At 36.6% G+C, this 14,441-nt stretch overlaps 1 protein-coding gene across 1 annotated transcript in view; it reads left to right on the forward strand.

Annotated features, from left to right (window-relative positions):
* Nucleotides 1-14,441, forward strand: part of mast3 (microtubule associated serine/threonine kinase 3) — a 36,763-nt gene that overhangs the window by 3,470 nt on the left and 18,852 nt on the right. The window contains exons 2-4 of the mRNA XM_015403019.1: nt 259-348; nt 11,637-11,725; nt 13,836-13,908. Coding sequence (XP_015258505.1) covers nt 259-348; nt 11,637-11,725; nt 13,836-13,908 — 252 coding nt within the window. The remainder of the gene's footprint in view (nt 1-258; nt 349-11,636; nt 11,726-13,835; nt 13,909-14,441) is intronic.

Below are 14,441 nucleotides of genomic sequence, written 5' to 3' on the forward strand. Positions count from 1 at the left end.
AGTTAAATGTTAGCATCTTAGAAGATAAATATTTATTTATCTGAATGCTGACAGACCACCTTTGCTTTCTATTGACACAAGATAATACACCACAACATGCTTCCAAAGACCCTGCAACAAGTATTGGTCAGTTGGTGAGAATCTATCATGGAAGTGACAGCCACAAACTTCTAAGCCCACAGGACAAAACTGTGAGGCCAAAATGTGACGAGCCACATCCTGACTCAGCTCCCTAATCCATGCCGCCTTGCCTTGCAGTTTGTCCCCCACTTGCCAGAGCCCGACCCTCCTGAGCCCCTGCAGCCCCTGCAGTCCCTGCAGCCCCTTGCAAACCCTGCATCCCTGGAGGTAAGACAAAAAACTATTTTATTCAAAGAGATATTAAATTATATGATCAGACCAGACAATGCGTCTTATGTTGAAATTTTGATGACAGAAAAGAGAAGTTTAGCTCAATTTCTTTAATAGTGTGGTATGTGTTTTTTGTCTGGTTAGGGACTATATAAATATAAATATGTATATATATACAGTATATATATATATTGTATTTCTGACCCTTTTTCATATAATTCATGTCCTCAATTTGTATGTCAGAAATTACTTTAGACAAATCATGATATTACAAATTACACTATTCAATTATATACTTTATGACTTTAACTTTATCTATGATATATTTATTACCGCATAATTGTTTTTGTAATTTAAGATTAGTGTTTCTCTAAGCGGGGGCCACAGTGGCGTCAGGTGTAGCAGTTTGCCTGAAATCGAGGGATTGATGGTTGGAGGCTTTCAGTGTCGTTGTGTCCTTGGGCAAGACACTTCACCTGCATTGTCTACTAGCCTCGCTTCTGTCAGTGAGCCCCAGGGCAACTGTGGCTACAGTGTAGCTTGCCAACATCAGTGTGTGAGTGTGTGCATGAATGACTGAATGACTGAATGTAGTGTAAAGTGCTTTGGTCAAGTCTCCTGACTTGGAAAAAGCGCTATATAAGTTCAGGCTGTTTACCATTTTTAAAGGAGGTACAGGATATTTAATACACTGGCTGGTCTTGCATTTTTACTGAAAAATATAAATGTTTTACCCTCTTTACTGTGGCTTCTAAGTAATTTGGAATAAAGAGGCACTCTTCTTCAGGGAGGACGGTGTGTTGTGTCTTTTATACTTAGGGCCCTTTGCCAAAGTAGACTGGCACAAAGACAGAATTTGCATCCATTGCTCTATTTGCATCTGTAAAAAAGTCTGCAGCCTATCACCCTCCCGTCATTTCACAGAGATGTGGATTCATGTGCATAGATGTATCACATATCAGCGTGGTGCTCTAGCTGCAATGTGACAGAGGGGCACTAGAAAGGTCGTCATAGTGTCACCAGCCTGCTTCCAGGACCAGTCTCAGAGCCGCTGCTGGACTCTGAACATTGTCTAAAGTTCACACCCCCTCCAATGAACCTTTTAAACTACAAGAATCAGGCACACACAGCTGGAAAAATTAAAATTAATCAGTCTGCTACATATCTTTGAGTCAAAAGCTATGGAAAAATGTGTTACTAGAGTTGTTTGTTTTGCATATTTTATTATTTTTTTTATTCTCATCATTATCATAAACTTTATTTGTAGAACACTGTAAAACAGCTGCAGCTGAAAACAAAGTGCTGAACTTAGCTTAAAATAATAAAACACAATAAAAGAATAATAAATAGACTAATGATTATTACACTTTCCCAGAGCCAAAAGAAAAGCTGCTCTGTTTTATTGCATATTAATTAGCATACAAAAAATATAAATTATATAAATTTGACAGGATTTGATGCTATGAATAATTATCAGAAAAATGATGCATCTCTAAGGCTTTGTCAGTTTTTTTTCATCACTTTCTTATGCTGTTTATCTGCTGTTGTTTTTTTTTCTTTTTTTTTTTCTACCAGACTTCTGTGCTTTCACTTGTGCACATAGACAGTATGTTGTCATGGTCAGATACAAGAACTGGGCAGATTATCAGTGAATCAGAACCCCCAGGTAGTTGCAGGGGTTTATTTTTGCCAAAAAACAGAAGCGATTTTAAGTTTGAATCAGGCTGGATTAGACTCAAATTACTGTTAAAAAAAGAGAAGGCTGAATAAAGTAAACTTTTGCATCAAAAAGAAAAAAACTGGGTAAAAATCGTAGAGTTTTGTTTTCTGTTTTTTCCTCTATATCTCGAGGTGCCTCTATTTCGACCTACCAGTTGTGCCTCTGTGGGTTGCTTGGAAACAGCGCTGGGTGCTGTGGAGGAAGGCAGCCCTGCAAACAGTCTCTGCTGCATCCAGCATGTTTCTGAATGTTTGGGCTGTGCTTGGCTGTCACAGCACGCTCTGTACTCTAATGAATCTTATTTGCTCTGTGGGAAGAAAAATAGAAAAAAAAGCAAATTTCATTTAAGCTGCAAAAATCTGTATCAGACAAAATGCCAGCGCCCTTTCAGGCGGCCAGACGGTCGTGCCACAGCATGACAGGAGGTGTTTGTTCTTCATTCACACTATTTCACAGACAGCCCCCATTTTCATAATTATATATAGTATAAAGAAATCAGAATTTCTTCACAAATCAAGAAACATGTTTATTCTTTTCCATCATATTATATCTTTGGATGCAACATATTTGCTTTTCTACAGCAACTTAGCTCAGCAATACTGATGTCTCAAAGTAAATATGACTACAGTCTGTCTCATACCTGGTGATAGGGGTATTATTCAGTATGGTAGGGTGCTATAAGTCATTATAGTCTTAGGCTGATATCTGGAATGGAAAGGTTATCAGCTGACTTGTAGCAGCCTACTGCAATGACTTATCTTATACCAAAACTACTAAAAGGGTTTTCTGAACAGTAGGTAGAGACAGTTTAGAAATTATGTTACTATTATTACAAAAATAATAGACCAATTTTGATAGATGAATTTTATTACAGACTTGTAGTCCAAATCACATAAAGAAATAAATGACAAAAAAGGTGAATAAGAGTACAAAAAAGGAAATGTATAAAAATACTCATAACCTTTATCATAATATTAAACTATAAAAAAAAAATAAAAATACTTTGTTAAGTAGGGGGGATATTATTATATTCTACAAATTGTGTCCAAAACCCCTTGCAAAATCTGAGAGCATGATGTAAAATGTTCTATCTATATGTTTGTCTCTGAATACTTGTAAAAAATTTAGTAGTAAAATGTGTATATATAAGTTAAAAAAAAAATGGTTGAAGCAAGAGGAAAAAGAATGATAACAAATGGAGCTTTAAAATGTGGAATATACCAATGTTTAAACCTTAACTCTAACCTCCCTCTACCTGGCTCCTCATGGTATGATCCACCTTCTTATGATGCTTTCACGTTCTGTGGGAAATTTTTCCACTACAAAATAAGTATACGCTACACGTGTCAATGCACTAGAGGTTGTGATCCTTCTTCTGATGTTTAAAAGTATGTATTTTGTATGGGATAAAAAAATAAAAACACTAGTTAAGTGAGCTAAATGTAAAGAAGTGTATTTGATTTTCTAAAGACATAGGACACAACTTTGTGTTTCATTATTTGTCCAAATACTTATTAATTACTTTATATATTCACAGTATAGATGTGTGCAATATTCATATCCCAGAAGAACTGTTTGGATTGCAATGATTGTTGGCTAAAATGTTTCAAGTGTAATTAACTTTTTTAAAATGGTAATATACTATTTAGCAAGTTTGAGAAAGTCTTACGGCAGTAAAAGTACCCAGTGCAAATCACGTTCGCCATAATGCATAAGATCACAGAGTAAAGTAATCGTACATGAGTACATGAGTCTTCATAAGAATTAGTAATGTAATATATATATATATATATATATATATATATATATATATATATATATATATATATATATATATATATATATATATATTTATTTTCTTTTAGGGATATTTTTGCTGTGTATCTTGACTAACCTGTTTGTTTGGATAATTCATAAATAAAATAAAGAAAAGTGAAAGTGTCCAAAATTGACAAGTTATAGCTTGTTGAAGAGACAATGCAAATTAATCTACATGACCTCTTCAGTCTGTAATATAAATGTGCTAAATTTCCATTTTTATTGATTGATATTGAACAAGATCAAAGTATGGGATCAGTTTATTTGTTTGATTTAAAGCTATTTATAAAAGAAATTACACAAAGTATAATAAAAAGTGTTGAAGCAACATTCTTTTATTAGTAATACATGTTAATTACTGTTAAAAAAAACTGTTATACTATCCTGCTGAGGGAGATTAAACAGGAAGTAAATTGATATCTCTGTGTTTTTTTATTCCAGCTTATTACATTCTATTTATTTATGTTCCCCTTTAAAGTGAATTATGAGTGAAATATTCAGCAGTGGCGCGCAAGCGAGAATACCGAGCAGCACCTGAACGCAGCCTCAGTCTCCAGCTTCCTCACACAGACGCACACGCAGCTAGCGGCTGCTCTGCCAAAAACTATTGTGTACGGTTGTTGTTATTGTCGTCAGACGGAGCAGTCTCACGCGCACTTGACCACCTGCCATGGAGTGGGTTATCCGGGGGAGAGAGCTTCTGTGAGCCCAGCGGACCCGGAGGATGTGATGGAAGCTATGCAGCCGTTTGGACCGAGCAACACGCGGCACGCTGAGTGAACACAAAAGGAACCCCGAGAAGAAGAGACGATGGAGGGGGGCAGCAGCAGCAGCAGTAACGGCGGGAGGAGGAGGCGAAGGAGCGGGCTCCACATCCACCACAGCTAGAGTTTTCTAAAATATATCTAAATGTTACGTTGGAGCTAGGGTTGTTAACGCTTCAAGGTTCTCCAGAATGTCGGATCCGAGTCACTGTTCTGCGGTTCCGAGTCAGAACAAATCCCGGTTTGTTCCCGTTTCGCTGCTGAAACGATCCAAAAGGTACTGAATGCAAGAAGTTCATGTATGATGGGTGAAACTATTTTAAAGGCTTGGATGTAACCATAGGCTGTCTTTAACATTGATGTTGATGCTCTTAGTGAAGACTAGCGTCTTATTTAGCATTTAGTTGTAAAAGGAGTCTCAGCTTTTTGTTATTAAAAGCTCAGAAATGTAACTGACCTCAAAGGGCAGTTTGCTTCTTTATACAGTCAGGGTTAACATGAGGTTCACCTCTACATGATTGGTTGCTGGGTTCTGCAATATTTCACATTATCAAACTCATATTGAGTTTTCTTTTATTTGGCTGGATGTAGAGACATTTGCATTATATATTTATTTTATTTTTTTATTATACAGTAAGGCAAGTGGAATAGATTTTTAGAAACTTTAAAATAGTTTCCTACTGCTACTGGCTTTAACAAAAATGATAGGGATTTTAGACAAAATTATTTTAGAGAGTTAAATATGTCTGATAAATAATCTCTTGTTTTTCAGCAAGTCAAAAAACGTAAACATCAAACTCACTAAAAGTCAGTATCATTCAAAAACCCATCAGTGTTTTATACTTCAAATATTTCCAGTGAGTAAATTAGAAGTATGCTTTTTTTCAGAGTTAATCTATCACTTATTTAATCAGTCAGTTGGTAATAAGTTGGGTAATAAATTAGATTTATAGTAGTGTTGCACCGATACCAGTATTGGACAGGGCCCCGATCCAATGGTGGTATCGGTATCGGCGAGTACCAACAACTAGGGCACCGATACCATTTTAAAGGAGACAAAAGTTTATTCAACTATTGTCGCCCATTCCAGGTAGGCAATAAAAAGTTCTACTGGATTTACTTTTAGTATTTTTCCTGCTTCACAAAAGTAAGCAGCAGCTTGAGAAAGCCATGATGGCAATTATTTTATAGTCCTTTTAGACAGAATCTAAAGAAGTTCAAACTAAAAATATGGTTCCTAAGTAGTAAACTCCACATTATGGATTACTAAATAAGCTAATGACTATTTCAAAAATCAAATAATGACGAGTATTGCTGAGCCCTGCATTGGTGTAGAAATGTAATAAAAATCCGGTAAATTGTGGGCTGACATGTTTGAATGTAAAAAAAAATGATGATAATCACATAAAAAGTCCAGTTTTATTATTGGTGTTACGGTCAGAGGCTTAAAAAAGCAGAAAGAAAACCAACAAACAGGCGGTTCTAGACATCTGTCATTCCAGCTGGGCCTGTTGATGCACACAGCTCCCTCCCCCCTGCAGCCTTGAGCCTGTTGATAGTATGATTCCTTTTTTTATGTTTTGGCTCCCTATTGTGTCCCCCCCCCCACACACACACTTTTCATCTGATATGGTCATGCTGCTAAGTCCTGCATTCGCCTGTAGCTTTGTAGTTATCGTTACATAATCTTTCTCAAGGCAGAGCAGGTCTGAAGGCGGAAATAATCTCACAAGTTAAGGTAAATCTCAGTGGGCAGAGATGAAAAGATTTCAGTTCCACAGGCTAAGAATTACAAGTATATCTATTTTGGGTGATTAGGAGCTGCAGATGTTGTTGTTGTTCCTGTCCTGTTTTTAAGCTGTCACGTCTCTGAAAGTGAAAAGATTCTTTATAACTCCACTGAGCTGTGACTGATATCCTCTATTCATCGGTTATATAATGATTATATCCTTGGTTAGTCTAGGATAGCCTTTTTAGTGGAAAACCCTGTTAGACGCTGTAAGGTGCTGTCGTTGTTTTCCAATAATTGTTTATTGCTTTAGTTAATTGCATTATCAACTTAGTTAAAACTAAGATAACTCAAATAAACCAAAAAAAAAAAAATAGAAGGGAAACCAAATCTCAGGTTTAGGGTTAATATAGTGGAAGATCTGACATTTAAAGACACCCATGGAAATCCTAGAAGGTCTACTCTTTTTTTTATGACAGGCTTTTAGCAAGCAATGCATACGCCGTATATTGTATGCCATTTACTAAAAAAAGACAAATTTTACGCCCTGTTTTTCACCAGAAACTTTGCTCAAGTATTCAAAATTGGAGTTGGAAAAATTAAACTTCTGCTGCTCAAGGTGCCGCATCAACCAATCAGAGAAGCTTATCTGGGGACTTGCAGGGAAACAGCCAGTGCTGCTCATGCAGAGCGATGTGATCACTCCATTAAAACAGTTTATTAATGCTTAAATTAACTTAAAATTTTGAATCCTGCTGGCAAATTATATTCGCTTTTATTCTGGTGCTTGTAGTTTGAGCCACGTACATAAAAAGTGCAAACATCTACTTCCTGACTGCACAGACGATGTTTTGAGGTGGACTTTCTTGCATAAAATATATTAAAACTACTTTTTACCCACTGATCTTAGCAAATATAGCAAAGCCGCACTCTGCCATTGAACACATGAGCAGCAGAAACATCAGACGCATCTGGACACACTTTACTGGACTCTGACCTTAATGTGTTCAAGCATCAAAAATAAAGCAGCAGAAGCGGGTGCGGTGCGAACGTAGCATTACACTTTCTGAGCGTTTGAATTAACCTATGTAACATAATATTGCACCTAAAAATGATCTCATGTCTTCCATATGAAATGCACACACTTACTACAAAAGTAGTGTTGTAACAAAGATAAAAAAATTTAGCTGCATTCCACTTTGAAAGGCAGGAAATGGTTTCAGAGTCTAAATTTCAAAATGTGATTATTGCCTACGCCTGTAAAACCTAAAGATGGGATACACCAAGGTGTACGCACTATGAAATATTCCTCTCTAGAAGCCTGGTTTCTGACTAAAGAAGCAACCAGAAAAATGCGAAATAGTTGTGTACATCTCTTAGAAAGACAAGAGTTAAAACATGTCGACATGTCGTCCGCTGCGTAAATGTAGTAAGAAAACATAAAACACATTGCAGTCATTGCCGTTTTCCTCTCTGGGTGTGTTGCACATGCTCTGCACTTGAAATCCACCATTGGAGCTAATATTACTTTCAACACTGAATATGTTATTGTGATGATGACAGTTGTGATTCAGAGTTGTGCAGAGGAAACACAGACTTCTTCCTTTTCCTTAAAGGTAGTGGAGGATGTAATTTTTCAAGGTGGATCTTAAAAATAAGTCGATCTCTTAAGTGTCAATCATTCTGGTGATATGCTTACGTAACGCCATCCTAAGTGCTCGCCCCCATTTTCACTTACAGGTGGTGAGTCTGACAGGATAATACAGGAGAGAAAAATGTCGAATCCTGCTGGCAAATTGTATTAGCTTTTATTTTTCTGGTGCTGGAAAAATGGCAAATCTTCTTTTGGAAAGTAAGCTTGTATGGGCGATGCAAACAGCAGCTTTTAAACAGAGCGTGCACGAGGAGAAATGGGCTGCTGCTGCATGCTCTCGCAGACGTTTAATAGGCGTTCCCTCTCGGGAGCGGGTACAGGGTTGTGCATGTGTATTTTTATTTAAGTGGAGAGGGCAGGTTTTTTCAAAAATTCGCGAAAATCCTCCATTATACCTTTGAGGGTCATAAACAAACTAGGGATGCAAATTTGACTGATTTTAATCTTAACTGTGATAAAATGTAGTATTTCAGTAGTTTAAGCATTCTAAAATGTTTGCTGCCAGATTGTGTTTTTATTTTCTAATCCAGAATTATAGATTATATTCAGTAACAAATATAGGCAGTAACAAATATTCCCGTCTCCAAAAAGCAGCAAGACAGAACAATACCCAGCTGTATTTTAGACTTTATAACTGTGTGAGCAGGAAGGCTTTTACAATCTTCAGAAGGATATGGTCTGTCTGTTTGACTTGTCACCAGCTATTAAATATCTCAGACAGGTCTGCTTAGACTCTCCGGGGCAGTGGAAATAAGGGTATGAGGCTTTTTGCCAGGGGCAGTGAGATATGGTCTATTTTACAGCGTCAACTCAACTGATTAAATGAGTCTAAACATTTTCCAATCCTTCAAAGTAAGAGCCTCTGGCATTCTGTGCCCTGAATCAACAAGAGCAAATATGAATGATCTTTAAAACGGCTTTAAACATAGATTTCTGACCTGAAATCTGTGTTCAGAATAAAGACATCTGATGTATTTTGATTATTACATTATGAAAAGTACAAGATAGATAGAGAGCTATTCATGAAAACACTGTTGCCATTGTATTGCAATATGCAGAAATCATAAGACATATCCTTTTCCCATGGGGTTTGTTATTTACATTTTAAACTTCTACCTAATTTGTTTACAGTCATTGTTATGGACAGTGTTGATCAAATCTTAAGTTTGACAATGTATTTATTAAATGTAATTATGCTTAAACAAGTTGGCACAAACTTATTTAAAATCTTTGACCCATGTTTAATTTTAGAAAACTGTGATATTGAGCACTCCTAAGAACTCCTAAGAATAGCCTTCATCAACATAAAGGAAAAAAAATGCAAAAGACTTTTATAACAAAATTTTAATAATAGTGTAAAAAATTCGCATTTTATAAAAAAGCGTACAATTTTTAGTGTTTCACAAAGATATTTTAAAACTAAGCAGTTTGACAACTCATCAATAAACTATAACACAGTTGCTGGTTATTTTTAATCCCACGTAGACGCTGGGCAAAACCAACTACAATAAAAGATATTTTCCAGGTGGGAATGTTCTTTTTATTTTTGCAGCAGCAGCCAGATAAATTACTTATCTGCTGTGTTTGATATGAGCCTGAAGCAGAAAAAAACTTCATAGTTTGAAGCAGCTTATTTATCAAATTTGTATAACTTTAGCAGTATTTACTAATATCGTAACCTTTTGTGTGTTTTGCTCATATTTTTCGTCCCTTTCAATATTACAGTATTAAGCCGAATACTTATCTCACTTCTAGTCACTCCTGGAATAACACTCCTTGTTTAAGAAGATATAACCTGTTATTTTACTTATATATTATCTCTGAAATTGTATTTAAATTAATATTAAATAATTTTTAGGAGAAAATTAATTACTGGAGCTAATCTGTACCAAATTTCATAGCCGCTTTTTTTATTTTCTCGCAAGGGTACAAATGAGGATTTGGCTTGTTGCATTGACATGGTTTGTGGTTTGATATGATTAGTTTAAAATTGTTTCATGGTTTTTACATCACAGGTATAAAGTTGCAGATTAGTCCCTGATTGTTGGAATCAACATTAGCAAGGAGGGCTAATGCTAGCACTCAGCCAGGATTGATTTCAGTGTGTAGAGCGCGCTCATTTGGCCATTTCTGATTTTACCAACGAGCCAACATGAAAAAGCAGCTGCTTTTTGTGTCTCTGCTTCTGGTTCATTGAACCCCAGTCAGCCTCAGCAGATGGCCACTCATGCTGAGCCTGGTTCTGCTAGAGGTTTCGTCCTGTTAAAAGGGAATTTTTCCTCTCCACTGTCGCTACACACATGCTTAGTGTGAGGGATTGCATTCGAGTCAATGAGTCGATGCTATCAACTGGTTTTCCTTAGATAGAAAACTTTGAATCAATTTGAATGTATGATCTGGTGAACTGTAAAGTGTCTTGAGATTTGTTGTGAATTGGCGCTGTATAAATAAACTGAATTGAATTGAATGATTCCTTTAGATCTGTGAACCACCATGAAGCAAGAAATAAAGATTACAGTTCTTTGTTTCTTATTCACCTTTTCAAAACATCTTATGTAGTTTTAGTGGCCAATCAGAAAAATAAGTTCATTTTATTCTCCAACACTAAAGGACTTAAATAGATTAAAATTAAACTAACATGAAACTGAAAGTAATTGTCTACAGCTGATTTCACACGCTCTGCTTTACTGGAAAGATAGTTCCAGTGGCCTCATATGGGGACATTTATTTTATTCCTTTTTTCTTTTCTTTTTTTTTTAAGTCTGTTTATTAAACTTATTTTGTCCTACTAATCGCATATGCTATATAAAAGAAAAATTGCTCCTCAAATGACGTTTTTTGTCTCAGGAGGAAGAAAAAAAATTGTCTGGAAATTGCCCCCCCCTCCTTAAAGCCCAGCTTTTTCTCATACAGTTTATACACAAACAGATGTGTTTGTGTCATCCAGTGCTTGGAGGATAATAGTCTACTACTTTAGAGGTCAAGTGTCTTTTAATCTACAGACGATTCTCGATCTCAAAGCCTTTGTGTCTTCAAGCTGCTACTCTACGCACAAGCGCAGAGTCTGACTCTTGTGTATAAAGACAACCTGAAGCGCTGCATTAGTCAAAGACATGATTATAGGTGAATACAACCAGGGACACTACAATTATGCCCGTTTTCAGTGAATACACTGGGGTTATTTCTCTCCCACCTGACATTATCTCAGTTTTAACCACTGGTTGGGATTTAAATCAAAGACTTGAATTATCTTTCTTTGAAAAATAAGATATAATCATTTTATGTGAACAAGATGAGTGCACACAATGCACTCACCTCCCAAATACAGGAAACTGATTTCATTTGCACAGATTATCACTCGTAGGTGGACCTGCTCCACATTGATTTGGTGTCCTTTATTTCTCAAGTCCTCACATGCTGCTTACTGAGTACATTTAAAGGTTGCAATTACCAGGTGATTAGACTTAATTTCAGCTATTCTTCTCTACCTTGTTCAGTTGGTCAGTATGCAAATTCTCACAGTCATTTTCATACCAATTTTGTGTTGCGAAGCAGATAAGGTACATGTGGTGACTGTGTTTCTATGTGCTTGTTCTTCAGCTGTCGCAGCAGCAACAGGAAGAGTCTCGGTGTTGGGACACCCTCACCCACGCTCTCACGGCCACTTTCCCCACTCTCCCTCAACACAGGTAAAATAGGTTTTGATTTAAGGTTATGTCTTCTGCAGAGCTGGAGCATTGGCAGGCATTCATTCTGCATAGCAATCATTCAAAGCCAATTTATTTGATTCATTTTAAATTCTGCCTCCACAAGGATTCAGAGCAGTTTGACTTTAATGTAAATAGTCTGATTTCAGCTGTGAAAAGACTTTGATTTCCTGAAATCATCCTGTAACGTGTTCGCAAAGCGTCCTTAAAGGGTTAAATTTATACTGCTAATCATTGGAAGCTGTGAAGCTGCTGTGACCTTATTTTTTTTTTTTTTCAGCTAAATCTGATATGATTTAAACTTGGATTAGTCATCAGATTTTATTTTTTTTTAACTTGTGAGATTATGCAAGAGAAACTGTTATGAAATAGATAGATAAGCAGTAAGTCATCTGCATAGAATTGCGTAATGCTAATACAGTGAATTTAAGGAAGGCAGGGCAATGAGCTACAGCTTTTGAGTTTAATTAGGATGTGGTCGTGCTGAAAAATGTTTCAGGCTGAAAATATAGATGTTTAAAAGCTGAATCCCCAACCTCGTGTTTATTTTATGTTCCAACTGTTGCTTTATCTGTAGATGCATAATGTAAACAATAAATATGGCCTTTATCAATTTGTGTTCAGACCATTTTTCAAGCTTAAGCCCCTGTCACACCTTGATCATTTAGCCATCGTATGCCTGACGTCCCAGAATCTCATAAAACGCTGGCATAAGCTGAACTTTCAATGCATTTTTTCAATTTTGGACAAATGCATAGAGTATTCATAATGAGTCCAGAGCATATGTCCAACGACAGCCTAACTTGTGCTTAATGCACGGCAGCGTAATGCCCATGAAAGGATGCACAAAGCCAGAGTCCTGAAGGGGGCAGGGATGCGCCTGGAGGTGCCCGGCCTGCATAAAAAGATTTCTTTAATCGCTGTATTAAGTTAGAAATGCGTTCAGCGGTCTTCTGGAACACGTTAAATACATTGATATGCGTTGGAGATAAGTTCTTGATAAGTTACGCATAAGTTATTCCTAGGTTTTGGACAAGCTAGACACCATGACTTATGAGTTACTTACACTTAATGTATGTCAACGATCAGATAACTTACCCTTAATTTATACTTGCCCCACGTATTAGCATACCCTGTAGTCTCGATTTACTTGCCGTATGTGGACGTGTCCCAGTGTACTTCAGTGTGCTCATCACTTATACAGAACTGACCAATAACTTATAACGTATGCCAGAGTTTTTGCCAGATTTTTCCTACGTTAAGCATACGCTGGCTAAATCGTCAAGGTGTGACAGGAGCTTTAGTCAGGGCCAGGAAAAGGTTGTTGAGTTTGTTTAAAATTTGAATGCAACAGCACAAAAGAAAACTGGATTTTTTTTTAAATGTCGTAATGGTATTCACAGTAAAAAATGAAGACAACATTGAAAACCTTTGAAAGAACAAAAGAAAAACTGGGGGAGTACTGCAACAGAGAACTTAAAACAGACTGCTAAAACATCTGGGTTATTGTAAACAGAGGTATACAGAAATAAGGAATGACTCGGTCATTAGTTCAGTTTGAGATTTCTCCATATTTGTGTTATGTTTTTGCTTTTTCAAACCGCACTGTATGCAGCACACGGCCCCTTAACACTATCAGGCAGCTGCGCTCGTTTAGAACAGTTTGGCTCAAGAGCTCTTCATAGCAGCAGTGTGCAGATGCGCTCCCTTTTGAACTCAATCATGCTAAGGATTATCTAATCACTGAGAAAAATCAAGCTGTAATTGGCCACTCAGCTGGCTGCCTGTAAACAAACACAGTCTCCAGGGTACCCCTATCGCTACACCCCAGTAAAACCATCCAGGCTGAGGCTCTCCCCTGAATTCATTCTTCACATACTGGTATTGTAATGTGTTGAAGAGTAATGTTAAGCTCAAATATCGGCTCTTAAGAGTGCCTGTCTTTAAGGTTTGAAGAAATTATAATTTTTATTTTTTTGGGAGGGACATAACCAAATGCAAACAGAAACAAGACATTGTTTGATGTATTATTATGTGTCTGTTTTTCCAGCTGAGAATTGTTCGGCTAATGACTTTTTGTTTCCTTGTTTAGCTGTGAGCAGCCCTCTAGACAGCCCTCGAAATGTGTCAACCAGTGCCTGTCTCAACTTTCCATTTGCCCGAAGGTATGCTAACTCTTACTGTAAAGCTTGTTTTTCTTGTTGAGCTGCATCCTAGGTTGTTCCCAGCAATAATTTTTTGGTGATGCTGTTGCTTGATTTAGTTTTTGAATCAACTGCGTGTGACTTTTTTTCTTGTTTGGTGGAAATTGTGTTTCTTTTTCTCTTCCTTACCCTTAAAACCTACAGTCTGTAAGAATGCAGAACCTGTTTTTCCCTCACTGTCTGAGATAAGATCATACAAAACTTTTTTTGTGTTTTAGATCAGTTAGGATTGCTAAACAGGGTTTGACGTTAAGGATTTTTTCACATTTCATTTGCCCAGAAACAATTTTTACTTGCCCAGTATAATGTTTGATAAATATAATTCTTAATATTCATTTTTGTATATATATCAATGAAACATGTTTGTTTTTTAAATGTTTTTTGTAATTCAGTATTTTTTAAGTTTACAGGTTCCTGGTGTGTATATGCATGCGTCAGATAATGAACTCAAGCCTACATTACCGTGTTAACATGCTTTTCAATCCTTCTTGTAC

This window comes from Cyprinodon variegatus, unplaced genomic scaffold, assembly GCF_000732505.1.
Source record: "Cyprinodon variegatus isolate N-32 unplaced genomic scaffold, C_variegatus-1.0 Scaffold1425, whole genome shotgun sequence".
In the NCBI taxonomy this organism is placed as follows: Eukaryota; Metazoa; Chordata; class Actinopteri; order Cyprinodontiformes; family Cyprinodontidae; genus Cyprinodon; species Cyprinodon variegatus.